Source organism: Galendromus occidentalis, unplaced genomic scaffold, assembly GCF_000255335.2.
Source record: "Galendromus occidentalis unplaced genomic scaffold, Mocc_1.1 scf7180000077465, whole genome shotgun sequence".
In the NCBI taxonomy this organism is placed as follows: domain Eukaryota; kingdom Metazoa; phylum Arthropoda; class Arachnida; order Mesostigmata; family Phytoseiidae; genus Galendromus; species Galendromus occidentalis.
The window spans coordinates 123,134-148,069 of NW_003805453.1; the positions used below are offsets into that span (position 1 = coordinate 123,134).

General features: G+C 52.3%; 1 protein-coding gene across 1 annotated transcript; it reads right to left on the minus strand.

The window, feature by feature from the left end:
• LOC100902070 (serine/threonine-protein kinase DCLK2) lies at window positions 1-23,659 on the minus strand. The gene is made up of 10 exons (XM_003744394.3): window positions 23,331-23,659; window positions 4,786-5,162; window positions 4,059-4,224; window positions 3,273-3,550; window positions 2,918-3,095; window positions 2,673-2,806; window positions 1,584-1,826; window positions 1,132-1,460; window positions 725-983; window positions 1-627 (listed from the first exon to the last, which is right to left on the minus strand). Exons 2-10 carry the CDS (start codon window positions 5,131-5,133, stop codon window positions 517-519), a joined length of 2,046 nt encoding a protein of 681 aa, XP_003744442.2. The 5' UTR covers window positions 5,134-5,162; window positions 23,331-23,659; the 3' UTR covers window positions 1-516.
• Window positions 23,660-24,936: the final 1,277 nt, after the last annotated feature.

Consider the following 24,936-nt stretch of genomic DNA (forward strand, 5'->3'; position numbering starts at 1 on the left):
GATTTCTCTCATTGCGGCGATGAATATGATCACCTCTTTCGTGATCATCGAAGGATATATTACACATGGCGTTACGTGTCGCTTCTTTTCCGGGACAAGTTCTATCGGAAATGATTTCCATCTCGGAGAAAATTACGTGAACCGAAAACTAGAGCCGAGTTCGGGAGAGCCCCGACCGCTGATCCCTGCGGGGTCTCACTCGTAGACGGTTTCCGGGAGGTCTGACTGTGCATATGCGGCGTGGATTTCCCACGATGCAAAGTGCTCGGAAATTCCTTGATCGATTCTCCCATCCATTCAGTTCATCGAGGGTCTACATGCAGAGCCTGGAGAGGCTTCCCTGGTTTAAGAAAATTCTGTCCGGCGGTAATCGACGACTACTTGCGCGTCAGAACTTCAGATGTGGATGACGCCATGAATACGGAAACCCCAAGAATGTTGCCGATCGTCGATCGACGAGGCATAAGAGTGGGGAGGTTAACACTGGAAATAGTGTATGTTGTTGGTCGGCATTCATTACAAAGAAGAGGTCGCTGAGTCTGTGTTCGACTGCGAGGACGCTGGCTTCCTTTCGAAGTGCATACTCTCCGTACTCATGGACATCGCTGAGTCGGGAGAAGCACACCGCTAGAAATCAAAGCTCAGTATTAGTCAATCTTCCAACTCGATCAAGATAACTCTATTCCTCTCTCCTCGGATCGCCCTCGTTTCGAATCTCCCCTACCGTCTTCATCCAGGGATGATCCAGCATCTGCTGAGCTGAGAATCTCGCATCCGCCTCGACCTGAAGCATCCTCTCGATGAGGTCCCTTGCCGCAAGCGAGATATGATCGAAATACGGCGGGAGGAACTCGAACTGCCCGGCGAGGATTTTATCGAAGAGTTCCTCTTGGGAGTTGTTGTCGGATGAGAACGGAGGGAACCCGCATAGGAGAATGTACATGATCACTCCACAAGCCCAAATGTCCACTTTTAGTCCATAGCTGCGGACAGGGAAAGCTCGATTCAAAAATGGTCCTCCAGCAACAAATCAGAGCGGACCGCTCTCGCACGTCGACCAAAGGTTAGCGCAGCGGATGTGGCCCTTTAGAACATGGTATGCTTATATGATGAATCAGCTAGAATCCTTACCCGGTCTCGGCGAGGATCTCCGGAGCGACGTATGTCGGCGTTCCGCACACGGTATACAGTAATTCGTTGTTGACAACTTCCACCGCTAGACCGAAATCGGCGAGTTTCAGCCGCATGCGGTAGAGCTGGGTCTCAGGTACGACGAGAAGGTTTTCGGGCTTGATGTCCCGGTGGACAATATTCCTGCTGTGAAGATAATCTAAAGCTTGTCCTAGGTCCTGCATAAGATCCACTGCCTGTTCTTCTGTGAACTGGTTCGCTTGGCTGATAGCGTCGAACAAATCGCCGCCCGACACGAGCTCCATGACGAGGTACAATTCTTCAGTTTCCTGGAAAGACATCGAGAACGGCATGACGTACGACAATAGTCAGAAGAACCCTGAGGGAAGCGAAATTCGATCTCCCTCCAGGCGATACAACTCGGATCTCTGTGAGAGTAGGCGGATACTCACCGGTGACGGAATCTGTTTGATGAGCTCGACGATGTTTGCGTGTTTGACACGCTGTAAGACTTCCACTTCGCTCTTGACGAGCATTTCTTTGCCTTTGCACTTGGTCTGGTCGATGACTTTGAGAGCGTACCACTTGTCCGTGGCCTTGTGTCGACACTCGTACACCGTTGCGAAGTTTCCATCGCCGATTTTGTTGTGAATATCGAATTCTCGAGTGACGAGAGCCGGATGTATGGGCTCGGCCTGGGAAGAGTTTCGTGGATTAAGGTCTCGTCATCTGACTTGTTAGCCAGTTTCACATCTCGTTTGAGAGTCGCATCCACGTCAAGACTTTCACGATGGGAGCGAGACGAGCACGAAAACTATGATTCGGGGAATACCGACGAACTGAGCGTCGTAACTTGCAACTTCCCGCCGAGTGAGAGCACAGGATTCAGACTCGGGCCTCGAAGGCGAAAAAGTTTTCTTTTTACGAGCACAGTAATTATTAGGCGCGTGTTCCGGTCGGATCAAAAACCTCCCTCGAATATCGATACGTTACGGACGTTTCGAGATCCCGAAGCGAAAGAGCTAATCGTGCCAATAGGCTTCGAGGAATTCAAATCATCCCCACATAGTAATGAATTGTCTGACGAAGGGAGACTCCGAGGTATGAGTCTGCGGGAGAGAGGGTTTTGCGATCGGGGAAGCTTCGCAGCGAAAGCCAAGAGCAATCTGGGAAATATAATCCTTTGCGCCGGGGCTCCCGCCTTTCAGGCAGAGTACTCCGCCCGACAACAAGAGATAGCGAGCCCGGGCTAATGAGGCGAGTCGACTCCTGGCAAGCATTTTATGCCGACTGTAGCAACAAAGCGGATGAAAAAAATCTTCCGCTCAATGTATACGCGGAAACGTTCTCGCTTTGAGTTCAGTCGCCGCCCAAGATAGCAATGCAGTGAGTTCCATCAATGGAGCGGCATGCGTTTGTTTCTCTCCTCGGACGGACTTCATTCGCGATCCCGACCCTTAGGTCGATGCGTTGGGATCGCGCGAGAAAACCAAAGAGCGTTTCGATTCGACTATCACTTGCTCTCTTGGGGTCGAACGAACCTGGTCGCGCGTACGATTGCGCTGATCTGCTGATGCATTCCTGCGATGCTCCCTCGAGTCCCGATCGTCCTTCTTCGGCCGAGAGTAAAAACGTGTTTCTCGGCGCATCTGTGAGCATTCTAGTTTTCGCGACTCTGAAAAATTGTCATCAAATTATTATTCTTGTCCGGCTAAGCTCAAGTTGATATTTCTGAATATCTTTCATTTCCTCCGAGGCCTTCTCTCCTGAATTCCGTCGCACTGACCATCAGGATCCAGCATGAAGTCCTCGGAGCTGGGAGTTTCTTTCCCGTAGGCCAGAAACACATTGTCAGGAGCGGTGAAGAAGTCCCCGAGTGAAAGAACCGGCGTACCATTCAGCGAGTATACTTTTCGCACGGCCCCAGAATCCAGTTGAACCATTCGACTGAGGTCGTCAAGCACCTGTAGCAACGGTCGAAGTATTTTAGACCGAGGAATCGAGAGTAAAGGAAATGACGGTAAAGGGAAACAGGACGCATGTGTGGATAACCGCGGGAAATGCACCGAGATCTTTCAATCTTGACGACGATACCTCGTAGAAATCGAATTTCGAGGTCGGCGGGCGATTCACAGACTCACCTGTTCGATGGTGTGGGCGGTTCGTTTATTGAGCAAGAGCCGCACGAATTTCCGGGGTTTGTTCCCAGCTCTCAGAACGCGAACCAAACGAGGTCGAATCATACTTCGATCTCGGCACGCGCTCGAAGGCTGCAGAGGAGTAACTCTCGCTCGGTCCAAACTCGGAGTGTTCCTCGCTTCTCCGACAACGCCAGCAAGCTGGAAGTGCCTTGGCGTCGATAGCGACGCGTAGTCCATGGAAATCAGCGTGTCGGTTGAGGAAACGACGTACGCTTCACCTGTGATTCGATAGAGATCGGGGATGAGCAGATTCGATTTTACTACCGAGGAAGTCACGGTGGGCGGAATGACCCGCGCAGCTCCAATCTGAACCCAAGGCAGGTTTCAGCAATCAGAGGCGGGAAATCGAGAGAAGCATTCTGTCTTAGCTTCTCATCGCTCTCTTCGATTCATCGTTCCGGATTCCCGCTCGAGCGCGGGTTTTTGCTGTTTGTATCGATCCATCGCAAACTCCGAGCCGTGACACAGATCGGCTATTTTATCCCTTCGCCTGGACACTCGTGATCGATTCGAGGCCGCGATTCGATACAGTAGGCAAAAGGCTTCCTTGTCCACTTCCTGCTTCTCTCCTGTCGATGTGAGACCGGCCCAGTCCGGGCGCAGCCGTGCCTTCAGTTGGAGCATCTTGGACACGGCATTCCGACGTCAATAGGACTTGAGACGTCCTATGGCCGGAGTGCATCGTCAGTACCAAAATCAGAGAGAAAAATTTGAAGAGGAACATACCTTCTTCAAAGTCATCGAGACCCTTGATTGTCTTCCCGTCCGAGACCCGGAACACGTATCTGACACCCAAGGGAAGGGATACTGAGTCTGTGAGCAGTCGCGTAAGGTCCGAGAACAGAGAGTCGATACAACGCGTTTTTTCCGTCGAGAATGCGTAGAGTACCGCCTGGAAATCGGATTCCTCCCCTTAGTTAACAATAGAAGCGGAATACTAATGAGAATCGTCTATCGCAATCCATTCCTACAGCCTATACCTTAGCTGCTCCCCCTCGCAATATGGTTTCACGTATTGCCGCATTTCCGCCCTTTCAGTAGGCTATTCGACCGGACAAAAGAATCAACGAGAATACGGGCCGCGAAAGAATCGCCCAAATCACCTTTGCATGTTAGCGCCTCATGAAACCTCATATCTATAAGGCTCCCAATGTTCTATTCCTGGATCGCTCCTACTTTCGCCGAATAATGGATTCGGCCGCACTCTCTTGAATTGAATGCCCGGTCGCAGAGAATCAGACGTCGAGCCGGCGCGGCGTCGGCGGGTTCGTTGCGAGTGCAAACACTCGCGCATGTTTCCCAATCGGACTCCATCCTGAGTAGAAGCTCGTGGACGGAAGAGAATAGGCATGAGAGGCCGCGGAAACGGAAACCTAGCGATTGCCCGACCGATTCGAGGAAATCATTTACTATTCCTTGAGACGGAGAAGTCACCCGTCGGCCGCTCACTTACCCCCTTGAATCTGTCCCCGTTTCTGTAGAACTTGAGCTTCTTCGCTTTCTTCTCCATCCAGACGTTCTGGAGGCTCTGTCGGCTCGCCGAATGCGTTATGGCGTAAGATGACGTCGATGGCGGAAGTGAATTGAGGTTGTTGGGCGATGGAGTGGACGAACTCATCGACGTCCCGAGCTGCTCGTCCTCGGTCGTTGTGCCCTGCGGCTGTGAGCCCGATCTCTGGTAGCGCGGGCTCCAAAAGCCATTCGACGTTGATGTCGACTTCGAGGGTGGGGGGCCGAACGGAGCCGCTGTCGTCGGTGAAGCAGCTGCCAAACCTCCACAGCTCACGCTGCTGAGAGTCATCCTACGTCTTTTCGGCGTAGGAATCTGAGCTGCAACATGGAGAAAAAAGAGGATGTTAGAGATTGCGTTTTGAGCCCGACGAAAAGACGCCTCCAATGATCTACAGAAGAAAGAGACTCTTCCCCTTCCGATCTAAGAGTCGGGCGAAATTTCAGAAAGAATGAGGAGAATTCGGCTAACTCTACACAGGAGAGCTCATCTTCGAGCGCGCGGTTTGATGTCGAATGGCTGAATGGATCTCTGTGCTGTAGGACCAACACACGGTGAGACCATTCAATGTTTTGAAACCGACCAAAGGACGATCGGTCGAGATTATTTGGGGAGGATAAGCAAGTTCATGTCGCTGCGATGAGCCCGAGAATAATAATTGTGAGATTCCTTTGACGCAACCACGAGGTCAGATTTCGATCGGTGACTGTATTGCTTCTCCCGATTCTGATTCTCGCAGGAGGATCCAGCTTCCCCCGTATTCCTTCGACTTTGCTGAACAGGGGGAACGGCTCAGACCTTGTTCTGCACCGCCTTAGTCGTTTGTCTTCGAAGAGCCAATTGGGGAACTTCAGCTCAAGTCTTCTATTTGGGGCGGCTGAGCGCAAGTCTCACGCCGGCTTTGACAGAGCGGTGACAGCAATCGTCGCACGACACTCCCAAAGGTATTTTACTCGTTTCGTCAGTCAGTCGCATTTGGAATTCCACCCCGTTCATACGACGAGGAGAATATTCTGTCAGCGGTGCGTATTCATCCCTGCGCTTGGCGTCGACCAAAAGCTCTCATTGCGGTTGCGACCGAAATTCTGTCAGGAAAGAGCACGTGGAAAAGTCGACAGAATAGACCTGCCATGCTCAATCGCTCCTCTGCAGATTCGGTCTGCTCTATAAGAGATTCCGAGTCTCCGTCCAGCAGCTCCGCAGGTGTCCGAGGGATTCTGTATGACGAGATTCCCAGGGAAATTCTCCGGATAATATTGGAACGTTGTCGGGAACCCTCGAGAAAACGTCGTTGAATGAAAGACGATTAGTTTTCTTCCGCGAGCGGCCATGGGAGTGGTGGGATCATCCGGTGCCGCGGCCGCAGACTACGTCAAACGAGTTCCGTCTGCGCCGTAAATCTTCCGCGCAGCGACCGCATGGTACAAGTCATATTTGTTCGGTCGTCAGAAGGAAACGCTCCTACTCCATACCCGCGAAGAGGAACGGAATATCGCATTCCGCATCCCGAAGTGGCCTTCCACCTTGGCGGCCCGATGCTTTTCGACAGAGCTGGTATCATTTTTCAACCCAGAGCATCCCGGGGAATCTGAAACATTCTTAGTGATCTGGGAATGAATCAAAATGATTCTCGCAGTTCTGGGGCGCTGCAGAAAAAATGTGGGTCCGACTGGAATGACCGAACCGCCGTGAGGGAAAACAGCTTTTTTCTCCGCAGCTAAGTGACCGGCTGAGTGGAGCGGTTTTACGCAGGGGTCCATTAAAGTGCCAGAACTCTTCCCTAACGCTCAAAAGGGAGCGGACTCCCGTTTTTGGAAGCTAGAGGTTCCACAAGTCCCTCAAAGCTTATTCCCGAGCTTCGGCTCTGTCAGCCCCGGAGAGGCCTTGCATCTTTGTTTTTCTTCTCGGCCCAGGCAAGAGAAAACGAGTCTGGCATCGACATGAGAAAACCTCCTTTGCGCCGAGATCCGCTGATAGGACCACGCGGCACAGTCTTTCGACCAGACCGTTCGAGAATGGATCATAATAGGTCAGTCTGGCGATTCCATCCGTGACTATCTGCATGTGGTGTCACGTGACTTTGTTTTCAGAACCATCTCATTTCATCGTTGAGATGTTCATCCATGGTTATTGTGGTTGAATTCCTCTTCCTTCGGGAAACGATTTCCGAATCCCAACCGATAATTCCAAAGCCGGAGTGGAACAGATCAAGACGACGTTTGTTTGGTGTCGTTAGTGGGACTCTCCCACAAGTGGAACCCGAGGAAGACACGACGACAACACAGACAGCCGAACACAAACGACGATGTGGTTGGTTGCCATCTTCGCTCGGAGTTCTCGTTTTTGATGTTCCTGTCCCTCTTCTCTTTGTGGCGATGTTTGTCCAAGAGACATTTGTGCTCAGAGAAAGCCACTGGAGGCGGATTGAGGAAATGTCTGCGAAGCGAGAGTAACATCTGAAGAAAACAAGGAAACGAACGAACAAGGCTCTCTCGTCCATCTTCTCCCCCGAGGGAGGCTCCGCCGGAGTTCGTTCACCGCTCGGCGGTACACTCTGCGGTGAGCATCGGGATGAGCGTAAAGAAAGGAGGAGCGAACATTCAAGGTCCGCTGGTCGATCTACCAGATCGCGAGAAACATGTCAAAAGATACGGAAGGTAGTTCGGTCTTCCATGCGATTCGTTCCCTCATTAGGATCCTTGCCTGTGCTCCTCCCAGGAGAGAGAACTCCCCGTAGAATCATCGCTCGGAATCGCCCACGCGTCTCCAAATAGGATGAACCCGGAGAAGAACCTAATTCTCTTCGAGTCCGCACCTCAATGATCCAGGGAGAATCAGTAAGTTGAAAATACCGGGAGGAAAAAACGAACCGCCAATGTTTTCAGAGGATCCTGGACGAACCATTTTGGGGGTGACGTTGCCGAGAGGCGTGGCAGAGCTACCCCTTTTCCCTCCTATCGGTATCCGCCCAGAAAACCGGCTACACCCGATTGAAGGAGGGCTCTGGCGAGCGCGATTATGTACTCCACCGTGGACAAACTCGAGGTCTGAAAACTTGTCTCTGAGCTCGAGAGGGAGCGCGTCGAGAAGAATACTCGATACCGGATAATGATTCCATCCTTGGAAGCGCGCCAACACAGGACCGGAGCCTCCTAGAGTCCTAGAGCACAGACGAAACAGCCGTTTTGCCACCTGCCGCCTGCTGATAAGCGGAGGGACTCCAGAGATGAGGGAATTCCCTTAACGGTGACGCAGCGACTGCTCGGAAATCGCGATTCTCTGTACGGGTAGCGATGCCCCATCTCAGCAGGAGTCGACTCCCCTCCATTCCCCACCTCCCCTGGATTAACAACCGGAGTGTCCGCTGAAGGGCGAGACGGGGGGAATAGCTGCGCAGGCGGCGAAAAGACTGCCTTCACCAAAGCACAATAATTTTTCCTTCGTTCTGAGCGACTTCGACACAATACCTCCTCCGAGCAAGCGCTCCAGAGAAGTTTGTCGTCTCAAAAGCCTTTTGACGCTTCTCCTTCAATCTTTGCTCCGCATAGAAAATACAGGGCCGGAGAGAGCCGGGGAACAGGAGGACGAGTGAGGGAGACTTCCCGAGTTCGTGACGTGTGCGGGCTTGCTCCGAGAAGGAGCGGCGACCTCTTTCCGAATATTTTGCCTCGTGAGATCCCGGCGCTCGGCGCGACAACCAGCAAGAGCAGCCGACAAGCGTCGTTAGGTGAAGCGAACGGCTTCCCGTCTGCCAGTGACAGAATCCACGAAAGGTAAGGGGGCGACAGTCGATCGGTCTCGAGCTTCCGAGATTGCTTCGGAATCAATTTCGTGAAACATAACGACAAGCAGCCGAATTTTGACCTTTTGGAATTGATGCGAGGGATCAATAAGCGAGACACTCGATCTCGAATAATAATTGTATCCGAATCTCAAGTCTTGAGCCTAGAAACTCGATCGAATGCTTCCCCGGACTCCCTCAGGGCCGAGGTCCCGGCTCGACTCAACTAGACCGACAGTAGAGGACCGAGGACGGAAAGGCCCAGGAAAAAAGAACGTACACGCGAGCAATTCTCGCGTAGAGTACTCTCTTAGTCAGCCAGATGCGAGGGCCGCTGTAGCTTTCTGATAGCGAAGGTGGGCAGCGTAGCGTTGTAGGTCGCGGCCTTAGCGCGGACACATTCTAACGGCCACTGGACGGCGTCGACGTCAACGACAAGACACAACCAGGTGCTGGCGGCACGACTCAGGCTCATTACTGGAATTACTCCACATAGCCCCGCTTCGAATGCATTCATTGTATTCACTGTCGGGCGGGCGAACAGGCGAACAAACGGATCGTTGCGAACTTCACCGCCGTTTGCCGGTACCGCCGCCGTCGCCATCAATAGTCAACGAGAGAAAAGATCAACGTCCTTGTTAAATGAGTCAGCTGGCGTCCCTCCGGGAACAACGTCCAGCCATCGATCGCGCTCGTTCGGAACCCGCAGACCAAAACAAGGCGGTGGCGGTCTTGGGCCGCCGTTTCGATACTCGGTCCTTCGACGACTTCGGATAACTTCGTCGAGTGGGTTACGCGAATGAGTCTCGGGCGGCTGTGGCGGCGCCAGTAGCAGATGCGATAGCGACCAAGAGCGATGTCAGCTATCCACGCAGAGCAGATTTTTATTCTTTCCTTCGATATTGAACGACAGCTGGTCCACGTCGACTGAATCTGGTTCGAGAACTTTGATTCCGCCTCGGACTTCCTACGACAGCGGCGACATCGGAAAGACCGCCACTTTTACTTGGTCAGGAATTCCGCTAAAAAGCAGGTGGCTTGCCCACGTACCAGGAGTCTATTCCTCCAACGGGTATCAAGGTCGTTGAAGGGTCGGAATTCCTACAGCGCGATTCGGGAAGGTTTCGTGGTTCCCTGCACGGGGGAGGAACATCGTTAACGACGACGGATTCGACGGCGTAGTTCCAGCTTCCAGATGTCATAACGCCGAGAAGATGGGGCGCTGTGGAAGGGATTACGAGACTCCTACCACTTTCGGAGCGCGGAACGCTTCCCTCCTCACGAATTATTCGCTGGTCTCGAGCTCCCGCAGCTTTGGGAGAAATGCGTGTGAGGCGCAGAAGTTCGTCAAGCTTGCTGGAATCTGAAGCTCAGCTCGACGCCGATTACGAGGGCGAAATGTACCGAATTCACACTCGAACGCCCGAGGGGTCTCTGCAGATCAGTCGGGAGGGGAAAAGGCCCACAGTGTGGAATGTGGAGCCCTTCCATGCGTCGCTCTCTGTTCTCGTCTCCGACGGGAACAACAACGCATCACAATTCAAATTCTGCGATCGAATAATTGTGCGGAAACCTGATCGGACAGATGCCACACCCCGAGAAGAATTTGTCTGAGCGACTGTCGTTATGGCCGCAAAAAAGACCACAAAGCCTGTCCCTCCGTACTCCGTAACAAGCATGAAGCACATCAATCAAGCAATCAAGATCGGGCGAAACAAGCAACGGTCGCATGAATCGCGGAGCAAAACACGTCCCAATTGGTCAAGGTTTGAGGAGAGGTCTGTTGCAATACGCGTATGCTGACAAGCAGAAGGAATGAGTCGATGATTGAATCACCATCGATCGCAATCAGCCAACAATGAGATTCCGCCCAACGTCTCCTGAGTTTGGAAGGAGTGTGCTTTGATCGGAGCTGTAGGTTCTGTTGGCGTAGGGGGTCGACGCTGACTTGTCTCCACTCAAAAAATATGGTTGGTACATAGTCGAATAATTTGAGCTCATGAATTTCGCCATGTTTCATACAGCATTCCAATGTGAGATGATTCCCATCGTGTTTTTCCCCGGAGCTGAGTATTCCCTTCTGGGGTGTGAAAGGCTCACTGTTCGTCTCTGTCGACAAAGGAGACTCGTTCCCTCGATCTCCTACGGCTAAAGCGGATTACCTGCCCGCTTATTCCTCTGAGCGAGCATGTGGATTCTTGAGCTCGAAGGTCAGCGAACGAAATCTCTGATTGTCGAGCCAGCTTGGACGTCCCCAAATGGCGGTTCCTTCGAACTCAATAATGGGACTTTGGAGCGCAGATTGTATGGGCATAAACCGCTTCGGAAGTCACCGCCGCTCCGATGTTGGCTAGGAAACCGCCTGATACCATCTAGGCTTGGAAATGACCTCGTGAATTCCGAAACTTTTCGTTCTTCCTCCATCCTTCGACCCTGACAGAGTGGTCTTGGGCTGTGGTCGTGTGGAACGGTCGCAAACAGCAATGGCGGCATTGCGAAAGTTGATTCATTGCCCCCTCAGTTTGACAGGAGTTTCAGGAGGAAACGTCGTGAGTCGTCTCTGCCGTCCGACATAGAGCCCGACTCCCTGGGAGCGAGCAGCCAGGGAACCGAGAGTAGTCAAAGAAAGTGAAAGAAGCACAAAAGTCCGCCTGGGTCCACGTAACCCAATAAGTTGGGCTGCCTTACGCAACGGACAGCGTTGGATCGCGCAGTAATGAAATTACATCGAGATCCTAAGGAGCTTCTTGTCTTCTCGAGTGACCGATTGTCTTGACGTTCTCCCCGGGCTCCATTCATTGTTTTCCACCCACGCGCTCGTTGGGCACGTCCTCGATGCGATTATGAAACATTAGCTGTGAGCAATTAGAAACTGGGCGAGAGGGTACAACGGTCGGATATTGACCCGGTTTCTGTAGTTCTGCTGCGCCGACAAAAGCATTCTTAAGAAATGGGTCATTTGATTATCAGGTCTGTCTTATCTGCCGGAATGATTTCATCTTATACGCCCGAGCTGTCTCCGCCACCTTTGATGTCTTCGAATTCGAATATCGCATTCAGAAAGTGTCTAGAGCCGCACACTATCAGCTCGAGTCGGTAGAGGTTCATCGAGAGATCGTCCCTCTTCGAGAACCACCGTGTCGCTCAATTGTGAGTCTTTTCCGGTTGCCGGTTCCAAGGCCCAGTGTGTCGGCCGGAGTGTTTCGAGATACATGCAGGGAACTCGTGGCATGAATTCTAGGGAGGAATAATAAACGTCTGACGAGCGCGTGCGCCAGTCCGTGTATGGCGCTGCAACCTCTGCATGTTCGTAGCATGTGTCGTAGATTAAAAGAGGTGCGAGTTCCGAGGGGAGGGGCAGGTGCTTGAGCGTTGTATAGCTGCGAAGGACTGACAGGGAACGTCTGCGATACACAGCAGCACAGCGGCACGTTTTGTCTGCGAAGCTACGAAATTACAGCTCCCGAGGGATCGCAACAGGAGCCCCTGACGATGCGCCTGCGGAACCCAAATTGCCTTTCAACTCTGAGGGCCGAACATGTCTGTTGACGAGTTTGTTGTTTCGGAAGCGTCGTCGCTTGGCCCCGCCGCGACCGACCAGGGACTAATAAGGATGCAGGAATCCGTTTTGTTCCTTTGCTGAGAGAGTCAGGTTTGTTTTCTCGTCATTGTTGATTCTGTGCGACGGAAGCCGCGAAGAAGCTCCTGCGACGGGTAGCTCAGTCGCCGGTAGCAGCGAACAATTTGAATAAATTTTCAAGCTTCTGACATCCTGCCACCATGATGAATAACCATGAAGAATCTGAGCCAAGCTGGTTCGAACGTGTTCTGGTCCCACTATTTCGAGCCGATCAAACAAGGGACACAAAATTGTGAAATCTCAAGCATTGCAAATACAAAGCATTCCCAATGAATACTCAGCATGCTCCCGCTTTCGCTTTCAATCGAGAAAATCCTTCTTTGGTTCCGCGTCTCGACCGAAAGCAGAGTCACGACGCGACGTCGGCCTCGACGTCTTGAGCGATCGATTCACTTATCGGTGCCTGGAGCACCGCTCGAAAGCTGATATGGACGAGGAGTTGCCAAAATAAACGAGAAAACAAAAGCGATTGACATCGGTCTGAGGATCTCCACTGCTTCCATCAGGAGTCCGATTTGCTCGGGGATTGGATCCTGCGCTCGGACTCGATATCGGCATGCGAAATTTTCACACCAGCTCCAGCGTCAACAGAATACTCGCCGAAGCATCTCGGTAGATGATTAGTTTTGAAGAGACATACTGCGAGGCGATGATTCGATAATAATCTATGGACGTGGGTTTTTCGACGGTGGTCTTTCGGGCGCTAGAGGTACCGATGGTGGTCGAGATTGCTACGCATTCTTCGCTTCACGTATTTCTCCGCGACTAACTGGACTCGAGAGGCTCGGATTCAATGATCGAGATGGGGAATTGGCTCTGAGGTCATTGAGACAAATGTTTTCTCCGACGATGATGCTACAACTCTTGCTCCGGATGCCGCGACGATGGAGCGCCTCTTCACTCAAGAGAGCGACATCCCTCGGTGCCCCTTTCGAGAGCTGTCGCTGGACGCTCTATAATATCAGCGAAGCAGCGAATCAGTTTCCTCGACGTGCGCCATTATCACGACGTGCGACGTTATTCTACTGTCTCCGCTTAAGAGGAAAAACGTCGCTTCATGCACAGGTTGTGAATTATCCGGGTGTCTTTTGTTGGTTTACTCGAGATGTTTTTCCCCAGCTCTTATCGTTCATCCGCTTGCTTGCTCCGTTCATCAGCGAACTGGTGGTCGTTCGAAGGGAAAAACTAATGCTCACCGACACGGAGCCGTCACGCGGACTTATCACGACTCTTGGCTGAGTGGCAAGCGAGCGGATCCACCGACAGCCACACAGCAGCCGTCCGCCTACGCCCTACACGGTAGGCGCGTTCGCGAAACCGTTGCTCGCTCTAGAAGGACGGTTCAACCGTCTGTCATTCTACGTATAAATATTGGCATCATTATCCTCGATTTGATTGGGAGATAATTTCATAATGCGAGTCTACGAGTCTCCTGGGTCACTCCCCCCGCCGAGCCAGCAGACCGCTGGCAGCGGTAAGGCACCCGCGAATCGCCTGAAAGCTCATTTTCCGCAGAGGGACCCCGGCGTGGGCACCGGCAGCACACCCTCTCTGAAGAATTCGTCAGCTCCGAAAGTCGTTCCATAGCGAACGGGTGAATAGCACGCCCCCCGTATGTAGCGGCTAACCCGTGTCGCATGCTCTCGCCTAGAGTCAGCGAATTCCCCCGAGTCACAAAACCTCACCTCCAAAGCCCGACCGGCCGAGCAAGTCGGGAGGAAGATCGAGAATTTTTCGAAGTCGGGGGTGCGGATAAAGAAGGCGAGATGGCTAGGAGGAGATGACTCGTGAAGGGAAGGCCCTAAAGATTTCCTACAGCACACACGGCGAATGGAGAGGTACGACGACATCGGTTGTGCTGGGACATCAATGACTCAATTTTTCATTGATGCCCAATTTCCGATACTACGCCGTCGTCGCTGACGTTTTCCCCTCTCTTTTTCCTTCCGCCGAATTCCCGTTATTGTTCAAATCAGAATCCCGTTCGGCAGCCGGCGCACAAATCGAATTCAGTCTACCAGGGATTCGTGTTGATTCGCTCAACGCACGGCCACCCGTAACGACTTCCTGGTTAAACTGTAGAAGCAAGCGAGCGTTCGTTCTGCCGCAGACGAAACGCGAACCGAAAAACTCACTGACAGACTGAGTCGCTCCTTAGGCGGCTCACCGACAGACGGATTATTCCGACCGAGCCGCCGCCGAAGACCACTCAGACGTCATCGTGGTCGGTGAAGGAGACGTGAAGAAGATGATGTAGTTGTTTGGCACACAACGAAAATTTCGCGATGAGCTTTCCATTCGAGTTTTCGGGTGAACGGATTTCACTTCCTTTGTTGCTTCCTCGGTCGATATCTTCGAGTTTTTGCGGAATTAAGAGCTGAGTCAGTAATGCCGTTATACTTCAAACGGAAGAAGTGCGGATTACAGATGACAAAATCGATCATCTTCTTGGGAGTTGCTCGTCCAGCAATAAATCTGACAATCGGGCTCCACCATTGAAAGATTCTTCCTCGATTTTTCGTATTTTTACACTTCCAGATTCCCATGATTCGCCGAAAAGTTGCCGCCAGTCCGTACCTGACGACGACACGGATGGAAATTTGGTCGCAACGATCGCCTTTCGCGACATAGCGGTCGAGAAGGGGGAGCAGATCCGGAGTATTTTATATTTTCGCTCGCCGGAGAAATACCATGCGAAGCCCACGATATTTCTTCAAGAGAATTCGCTACGCTGAGACTTGGACCCTATCTGTGACCTCGGGGAAATCCAGGATCTCACAGCTGTTTCGAAGTTGCCATCTTTTCCACAGGAGTAATACGTGCAACGTAAAATCGCTCCGCCAGAGAAGCCATTCCGCTCCTTCTCTGGATCGTCAGTAGTATAGTTACAATTTATCCTTGTCGTCAACTTTCTTGTCTTCCCGCACGGACTCCAGTAGTGCTGATAACGCTGAACCGATACAGCACTCGTCTTCGGATTTCTTGGAATTCCACGGCGCTGTCTTCCCATCATCTAAGACAATACGGTGAGAGCTCCTCATATTGCCACCGGAAGTGAATTCGCACCGCCATAACGGGCGTGACGTCGAAGCACACGGTCGCGAAGACGTTCGCCAGTGCAGCCGACTGACGAACCAGGGTTCGTCTCACGGTTGGACACATTGACTGCGCCGGCTCGCGTAATTCGCGGTGTGCGGGACATCGTTTGGCGGAGTGACCGTATTATCACTGACGCAAGAATGATGAAGTCGACCGTTGATCCATTCTGTCGACGCTCGTAAAATGAATCGTCGTCATCGACAAACGTCGCAGCCCACCAACCGAATCTCGGTTCCGTGCCGGGTAGAATTCAGAGGACCTCACGAGGCCTGCGTACAACCGCGGTCTCGGTGCACGATTCCTGCTCTCGCTAACTCTCGGAATGCATGAAGTCTCACGAAGCACTTAGCCGATAAACTCTCCATTTTTCTTTGAGAGAAAGTGGATTGCGCTTTTAACTTCATTCGTCAGTCCTTCACGGGAGCAGTCCCAGGCTTGCGGGACTCGCCGCGGAATCACTGACCCGACGATAATAAGGTGTTATTGGCACCGTTACTGTTATTGTTGTTGTCGACGTTGTTTTAATGCGACAAAGCAGGAGTTTTACGACAACTCACGGGCGCCCAGAGCGGCCGAGGGTGCCTTCGATGCTGCAGCTATTCGACTTAAGAACTTTCGCTGTCGTCGAGAGACGATGACCCGAGCGAGTGTCGGCCTTGAGCTCGAGCGAGTGTCTCGAAAGTCGCCAGCTCTCTCCCTCGGGAGAGCCATCCCATCAACATTAGGCGGCAGATGAGAGCATCGTGTCGACCACCCTGAGGTCAGCTCGGGAAAAGAAACCATGAAAAATGAAGGCGTCGCGTCAGTTAGCGATTCTGGTCCGCCGGTGCCCTTGATCGGAACGTTGCGCATCTGTGATGCTCTAAGAGTTGCGTACCGACGACGGGAGCCTCTCTGACACATCGGAACAAGATTAGCCAGGAATCGACTGCCGGGATTTCCGTCATCAGTTCGCACGCTTCCTTGGAGGGTCTGTACTCGACGGAGCTAACGACTCGACCGTCGAACACCTGCGCCTAGGAATAGGCAGGCTCAAGTCTCCGCTCGATGGAGGGCGGAGGCTCGGATGAATTAATCACTTAGTTCCCGAAAGATGCGTCTCTAGAGCGAATCGATAATCCTGGATCGCTAGTTTGGATGGTCTGACCAAACAATACAATAAGCTAATTCGTAGGGAATTCTCTAGCTGGAAGCATCAACGAATAGGCCGCGTAAGCTCGAATTCTCCTCCATTCTCCAGCACTGGTGATGTTTCTCGTGAAAGAGCCGTGGGCTGCAAGGTCTCATGCTCCACCCGAGAGGAAACCACCAACGAAGGAGCATTCGGACACATTCTACGCCCACAATGCATGCGAGAGACCACTGAAAGGGCGACTGAGTGACTCATATGGTGACGTCTCACGGAAACGTAACGTCCACATACGGCGCCTTCGAACAACGAATCCAGTCGGTTCGATGTCAACGAGAGCCATGATGACGACAGGACACACAGTATTCCTGGGTCATAGACATTTCAATCCAGTTTCGAAGACACGAATGCAAAGCTCGACACCTGCCTCTGTTCGGTCTTCGTCTCTCCCAAAGCGAGACTCGTGGTTTTCGTTTCGTTTGGTCTTGAGCGAACATTTACCTGGAAGCGTGAAAGAATTACCCCTGTCAATTGATTCACCCAAACTGACTATGAAACGATTCGCGTTTTCGGCAGCGAGGGAACTCGATGAATTTCACAACCAATTAGTTCGAAAGTCCCACGAGAGCGAAAAAAAACGTACCTAGACCCCCGCTCCGACCACTGACGGACGGAAGCCTAAGCGTTCGTAGAAGAAGCTTATCGCGGACTGACTGCTCATTGAAACAGGGATACGATTCAATTCGACGTATCGTTGGTTTCGTGTTCTGATCTCTCAGAATTGAACTACGCTGTAGCTCTCAAACGATATTTGCGATAATAAAGTATGCGTCAGTGCGAAGGACGACGCCAGTCGTTGGTTCCATTCCGTCGAAAATATTATCCATGGAACGTATGGGTGGAATTACTCATGTTTTCTCGGCAAACCGATCGCCGGGTCGTCCGACCCAAGCTGACATTCATCCGAGTATTTCAAAGAACGATTTTAACGAAAGTCGTTCCGGCTTCGGACGTATCGATCTTTCTCGACCATGGTTTTGGATTTTTTTCTCTGGCTCCGTAGTTTCTCTTCGCTGTTCCTGGCCAGCGACAGCTTTTTCAGTTTCGATCGGCAATACTTCCGGTCAAAAAACTGACGTTTGTCGTGTTTATAGCGCGAGCTCTTACCCTGTGTGCTCCCAGATCAATCAAAAAAGAGTCCCTCCGACATTGGCGGTGACGCTGAATAGTTATTGCGTGTGCTCCGCAGCACAAGCCGCAAGAGGAAATGTCAGGAATGTGCCTCTCCGGGCAGCCGAAGGTTGTTCGGCAAGCGAAGGAAGTCTCGGCGTGTCCGTTGAGGCTAATGCAAATGTCCCGTAGTGGCTCCACAAGATTGTCACGGGCTTTCCCGGACACGGAATGATATTTTGTTCTGAATGACTTCTCGACAACTTACGGCGCTTTAGCGGGCCAAGTACGAAGCTGATCGCCCGGTCCTTGGTCACTCGGCGAAAAACGCGGTCTCGCTTCTGAGAACTTTTCGGGAGTCCTAATTCTCTCCCATTCGGAGAGTGATGCGATGAGAATTTCCGGAAACTAGACTGCCGATGAGGCGTCTCAGTAAGTTTCCCCTTTCCAGACGCACGAACACCGAAGGGAAGCGATTGCCGAAGGGAATGACCTCATCGTCATCGGTATTCGGAGAATCGATCCCTGGATTGTCTGAATAATTCTCAGGTCGCTCGTTCGACCAGTACTATCGACCTACCTCGACCAGTACTATCGTATCGCGACGAGAGGGGTGAGCCGAGAGTGGTGTGCTACAGATTTAGTCCGAGCCCTCGGGTCTGTCCCTCGGGAATCCTGGAGCAGGTCAAACGCGACCAGCCTGCTGTGATTCTCAGCCAGCCCAACCCATCGATGCAGACGATTCGTGAGAGCGGGAGTCGAGCTCCATAAGTCCGTTGGTGTCGGGAAGTCTAGAGCTTGCTTCCAATGTCATATTCAGCGTCACATGCTACCCGAAAAGATCTGAGAAACCAAGCTAGTTCTACGTACGGCGACCCCGGGTAACTTGATCATAGTGGAGTGTGACTTCAGCTGACCAAATCAGGCAGTGAAGTCGCTCGTCCTGCGAATCGCTGAGGAATAGCAGATCTCGCCGTCGAACTCAAGAGACGGAATGGGATCGCTCACAAAACGTTAGCACACTTCCGATCGAGCAGTCAACCTACTACCGTCACGTTTCTCGTACCGCTACGGCTCCATAAGTTTGGCCCGCTTCCATATCAAACAGGCAACCTGTAAATCAATCAAGGAAATGTCGCGCAAGTCCCTGAATGCAATACTGTCATTCCATTCACCGGATATCTCGTTCAACAGGGAAAAAACTAGGTTTTTGTCCCCGGGGAGCTCCCGGGCTATTTTCCCCGCTTTTCTCCTCGAGTCTCCGAGCTCAAGTCAGTTCATTCGAAAGGATGTCCCGGGAGCTTGTCCTCAAGAATCGAAAACCGATCCGCCTTGCGAAAATTCAGCTGCGTCGCCCGCGCGTGCTCGACCTGCGCTACAGAAGCAGCAACAGGGCGAGCTCGCATCGACTACCACACACGACGGTGAGCTAATTTGGAGTGGGATCAATAGAGCTGTCATTGCCTGAGGGGTTCGAGGCGAACGAATGCTTTCGATTTGAGCCAAGACGGATTCTGTTTGCAGTTCCCCATTTCCCCTCCTCCGTCTCACTTCGGCAGCCCCGGTTCTGACAATAGTGCCTTATCGAAAGTTACATTAATTTTCCCCTCGATATGCTCCGATTTGCGCACAACTTCCTCCATCTTCCGTTCCTTTTCGCAGGAAAGCTCCCCGATTCCACCGGCGGTGATTCGATATCAGTCCTCTACACCGCAGAATTCATCCCAAGTAATGACAGACGGGTGCGATGACCACAATATGGGTCACCCAGTAGCATCCGGTCGCGCCTTGCCCCTGCTCGAGAGATCACCGCGACTACGATGTCAGTCACCTCTAACAGAGTGCGCTAACGATACAGCTAGACGCGATCAAGCGCTTCAGGCTCCGCTCCTGGCCGACTCTGCTACCCTGAGCGCGTGCTTAGCAGCGACTGCGTTTGATGTCAAGGTAAAACTGGAACTCTCCCAGGGGATTCCGCCGCCCCCTCCACACCGCAGAGGCTCTGGCTCTACTCTGCCTCGAAAGGTCCCGTTCGACCTCATGAGATTGCGCTAAAGGCTCATCCTTCGAGAGATTTCCGGGTGCCCTGTGGGTCTACGGTCTTCCTCGCTCATCCCCTTCGCGAAATTGGATCGGGAGGAGAAACTCCCGATACTGGAGAATAGGGTGGAGGGATTCCAAAATCACCCGAAAACTTATGAATGAGGTCATGAGGAATTTTCTTCGAGAATGCATCAACAAATTTTATGCGAAGTATTGGGAGACCCCACCTAACTAACGGAATCTCGCTCGCTCAACACCCGATCTAGTTTTCAAGAATATTCAGATAGATCTGGAGCCTCCCATCGCAGCCACTGACAGCACCACGGTCTTCTTGACGATCATCATCAAGTGTTTATGGCTGTTCCGGGTGTCATTATGCGGCACCATTCAGGATGGAAAACAAAAGATCGGAGACAAGTGCTAAACGCTGTCTTGTGCATGAGAAGGTGTCATCCTTCAAGCTCCGGTCGCGAGCTCGAAACAATGAAGCGAATGCCATGGCAAATTCAACGATTCGAGCCGAAATCGGCGAATATTGGGATTCCAATGCAGCTTGGCAAAGCGGCACTGCTGAGCAAGATATTCTGAATCTGAATATTCGTATTCAGCGACGACATGCGCTCTGAACGCCCGTTATCCAGTCAAGCCGGCGGCGCGGCAGGCCCGTTGAAGCCAGTTGCGCCCCAACCACAGAATATCAAAATGCACGTCTCAGAAAATTCGACGTTCAACGTTCACCACCAGCACTGACTGAGCGGAGGAAACACGGCAGCGAAACGGGAAACGTAGATGCATCAAAAAAAAGATATGCCGTGGACTAGATGGAAAGCGAAACCTCGCCGTGGAAAAATTCGAACGATGGAAAAAGCAAGCCGTGGAATGGACGGACTAGTCGTCGGGAGCGAGCAGAAACGGGTCAATGGGGAGCTCTATGGCAGAGGGCATTGGAAAAGATCGGACTGAGAAGCAGAACAGGCCGAGCCGACTAGAATTGAGGTTCCGCAATGAAGAAGGACACCTTCGCGGAAGTTTCGTCTATCCCATGGAATACGCTCGCTTGATCGACCGAGCCGGAGGATTAGGGCAAAAGCCGTGATGCGTCAAAGAGAAAACTCCTCTCGATGAGGTGACCCAGAAGAAAAGTGTCGGAAGGAAAACATTCGCATGCCGCATAAGCGTATCTCCGGGAATCACTAAGAAGGCTGATTCTGAAGAGGGAGGAGAAGCAGAAGATTGGAACACACGGCAAGTACTGTAACTAGCCGAGCGTTACGCCCAGCAGAGGAGCTCTACCGCGACCTACCAATGGCCGTTACGGGAAGATTTCACCCCTACCGTCGGCGCCGGCGATCGTCGGATGAAGGAGTGAATGTATGCCTGGCAGTCTGGTTGCCTTTTTTCGTCGTTAGAAGCGATCAGCATCGGTGCTTCGCTTCTGGAAGTCGCAGAAGCGAACATTTTCTGGACTTCTGGAAGCACTCGCTGGTGGAGCGACAATGAATCAACAGCCCACAAGTCTCCACTCTGGGAAGTATTTTGGTTGCAGAGGAAGGACTCGCATATGCGACCCGTCACGGGGAGAGTAATCATTAAGAATTCCCCAAGCGATTGCCGATTGGGTATCCCCGTCGGGGACCCATCCCGCATCCAGGAGACTTCTTAAGGTATGAGGGCATGAGCAAGATGATTCTCGGCGAGTCATGTAGTTCTCGAGGACAGAGCAGAGGAGACAATGCCAGGAAAGTGTCTGTTTCCGATCAGACGAAGACCAGAGGAAGTATGTTTTTCTAGAAACGCCTTCAGATTCCGACTTCCGCAAAGTCCTCGTCGGAAAAGTAACAGAGGCCGCGGAGCGAACGCTCAGTTTCGCGCTGCCCCTTCGTGTGCTCCGGGCGCGCTCCACGTCGCCGCTCCACATGAGCGTCGAACTCTCGATAACGAAGCGGAGCGAATCGATCGAGTGACTGTTATGTCATGCTGCTCGCTAGAACAATGAGTCGACGAATAAGATATGATTATGTCGATGATGATAATAACGACACCATTGACAACTGATCCGGAGAGGCTCTCGCTCACAGCGGTCGTCAAGAGTGATTGCTAATCCGATGCAACTATCGACTGGCTCTCTCTGAAAGAGAGTCCGTTGCGGAACATATTACGCGGTCCGATTCCACCCCTAAGGACAAGGTTCGTCGACCGCAATGAACAGAGGAGCCGGCTCCAAGAATATATTTTCTAAAGCGAATTCTCGGCTCGAATGTGTAGAATGCAGTCGAAAGACATCCATTCATCGAAAACCTCACTGGCTACTGAGTAACTTCTCGATCGATCGGAAACCGCGACTCCCGGGAACCACACCGATGCTGTCACTTCAGTCCCGTCGGCAGCTCTCAGCAAGGGACGCGACGCCGGGAGGGGGGGGGGGCGTTCTACGGACCGGAATCCGAGGCACAAGCCCGACTTCCTCATTCATACCATGAGAGAAACGCATGGAGTCCCCCGCCGAGCGAGAGAGATACGGAGCAGTAAAGCCATTGTGCGCGAGTCAGGATAACAGTGAGAGAGCCCATTTATGCAACAAAAGGATGCGTTCGTCCTTCAGCGGATGGCAGCTGGGCAGGGAGGCTGGGTGCTGAGCTCCGACCGAGTTGGTCGGTTGGTTTCGAGTACTGCGGCTAATTTAGTCGGGGTCGACGCTCGCTGCCAGGGAGTCCGAACCCACATTTCGGAACGACCTGGCAGCCGCACGTCAGCACGACCACAACTTCGCACCTCCCTCCTCAGGAGAGAGAATTCATGCACGCATGTAATCAACGACTCCGCTATTCACTTCCACGGAGAAGGAAACAAAAACCCCGCTCGGGGAGCCGATTATGACGTGGGGCTCCATTCCCCGCTAGCTCCTCAATCGTTGCTGTTCGTGTAAAAATTCAAACTTCGAGAGAGACTATCTACGCAACTCAGATATTTTTCTGACGTGGGTGATAAAGTCGAGAGAATCGCACGGTTCCGGAGCCTCAAGGCGGAATGAGTCGTTCGTAGTTTCGAGTGATGATGACCCATGAATTGAAAGGATTCGGATCGGAGTCTCATCGCCGATTCCGAGTATCGAGAAAATCCCGCCTTCCGCTCTGTCACGTCTACCTTAGCGGATTGTGTCGCGAGAGTGAGTTCCGCTTAAGTTCTGACCCCGAAGCCAAGTGAAATCGTATGTCATACACGATCGAGTATGATCCGAGACTTATCGGAGGGGAATATGGGAGCTTTTCTCTCGCGACGCCAGCGTCAGCGCTCAGCGCTAAGCTGTCATCACAATAACAAGGAGAAGCAGATTTCTTGAGGATTCCACGAGGTGTCGAGCTCGACAAATTTCAGAACTGGCCGCGGGCCAACAAGTTTAGTGGTATCTCCGCTCAGAAAGTTGACTGAACCCCCTGAAGGGCGAACTTGAATTGCTTGGAACCGTCGTTTCCATGGTTTTTCGTCGACAGCGGCCGCAGCGGCTACAGCAGTCGCTAGCATCGTTAGCGAAACGGCAGCAGCGGCGACCGAAGTACTGTTATGAATTTCGTTGCTTTCTACTTCAGATTGGCCTGAAGGTCTCGACATTTTCTCGAAGTCATTACCTTTTCGAAGATTTGTCTTATCCAAAAATCAAGCCTGCTAGAGGACACATTGTCTCTCCCGGTCACGGCAGACGTAGAAGAGAAGGCAATCCCAGATGAGTCACGGACTTGTCGGCGATCGTTCACCTCAATTCAACAAAAAAACGGCTCTTACACTCAAAAGGTCTTCACTGTTAATCTAACTCCGCGCGAATCCCGTTTCGAAGCGGAGTCAGCACTGAGTTCACGTTCTCTCAAACTCCTTGCCACCACGCACGCACGCATACAGAGCAGCACCACCACCAACCACAAGCTCTATGTTGTTCTCTTTTCGTCGTGCTACCTCTCCTCGGCTCGACTGGCGGCAGCAGCACAGCAGTGGTGTATTGCTCGATGGGAGAGTGGAGCCGATGATGGTGATGATCTTTGCTTTCACTTCGGATGCGATAGGGCGGCCCTCTGATCAATCGGATCTCGGATTTCCTGTCCTATGGCCTATGACTGGATCGAGTAGGACACTCAGTAGGACACTGGATGGTCGCGCTGGACCATGAGGGATCAAGCTGGACCGCTGTCTGAATGAGCTCGTTCACCCTCCTTTACCGCGACCTGGGGTTCTGCCTGCTGACCCGAAGGACCGTCCTGATAGGCCGTGGCGCATCCGTGCCCTGGCCACAATAGATCGCCTCTCGCGATCCTCCGACTAGAGGATCTGGAATCGGGAACAGGGAAGGAACCGCTCGATCGCGCTCAAACCTTTAGCAAGGATCAGCAAAATCACTGTCCTCGATATCCCAGGAGTAGCTTTCGTTTTCCTTCGATTCTCCTCCGTCCCCACCCTGCACTTAGGTGAGTTCCCCAGTTTCCCCGAAACGCCCATGACCATCCGGAGAGCACCTTATACGCGCACTACGAGCACTCAACGGAGATTCAAATCGAGTTTCGAGTTCCCAAGTCTGCTGGTGTAGAAAAAAATCTAGGAGAAGCAAAATCCCGCGGGCGGCGGTACTGAGAGCATTGCGCGGAAGGGTCGGGAAGCGAAGTGACAGGGGTTCATCGCACCCTGATGTAGATAAGCTTCGAAGGCTGATTCCCGTTCTCTACGCTCTCAGCGGAGGAGGGAATAGGGCATCCCTCCTTAGGATCCAGAAGCTTCAGAATGAGAGCATCAGAGAGGGCCCGCTCCAGCTTTTCCGCGCGGGTCCAGGATACCTCTTAGCCTTTCGCGGCTAAATCCTTTGTATTCGAGACTACCCTTAGAGTTTTCGTTAATTCGTCTCGCCGATTAGAAAATTCGAAGATTCTCTTATGCGTCAATATCGATATCGTCAGAGGATTGGCACGCGCTGCCTTTATGTGTCTGGAAAGTATTACCCCTCCCACCCGCAACTCTCAACGAGGAACTGAACCCAGAAAACACTTGCTTGTGGTGCTGCCAAAGGGCTGGGAGATAGATTCACGCAGAGAACAGCAGCCCTCTGCTTAACTTCTTTAACGTTGGTTGGATCGGACTTTATTTATCAGATTCAGTTTCCCCACTCAGAAGCAATTCGGGGAAACGGATATCAGGATCACGGCTCCTGGGCGGGGTTGGAGAGCAGGTGTCCCGTTCTCGATATCGAGGAAG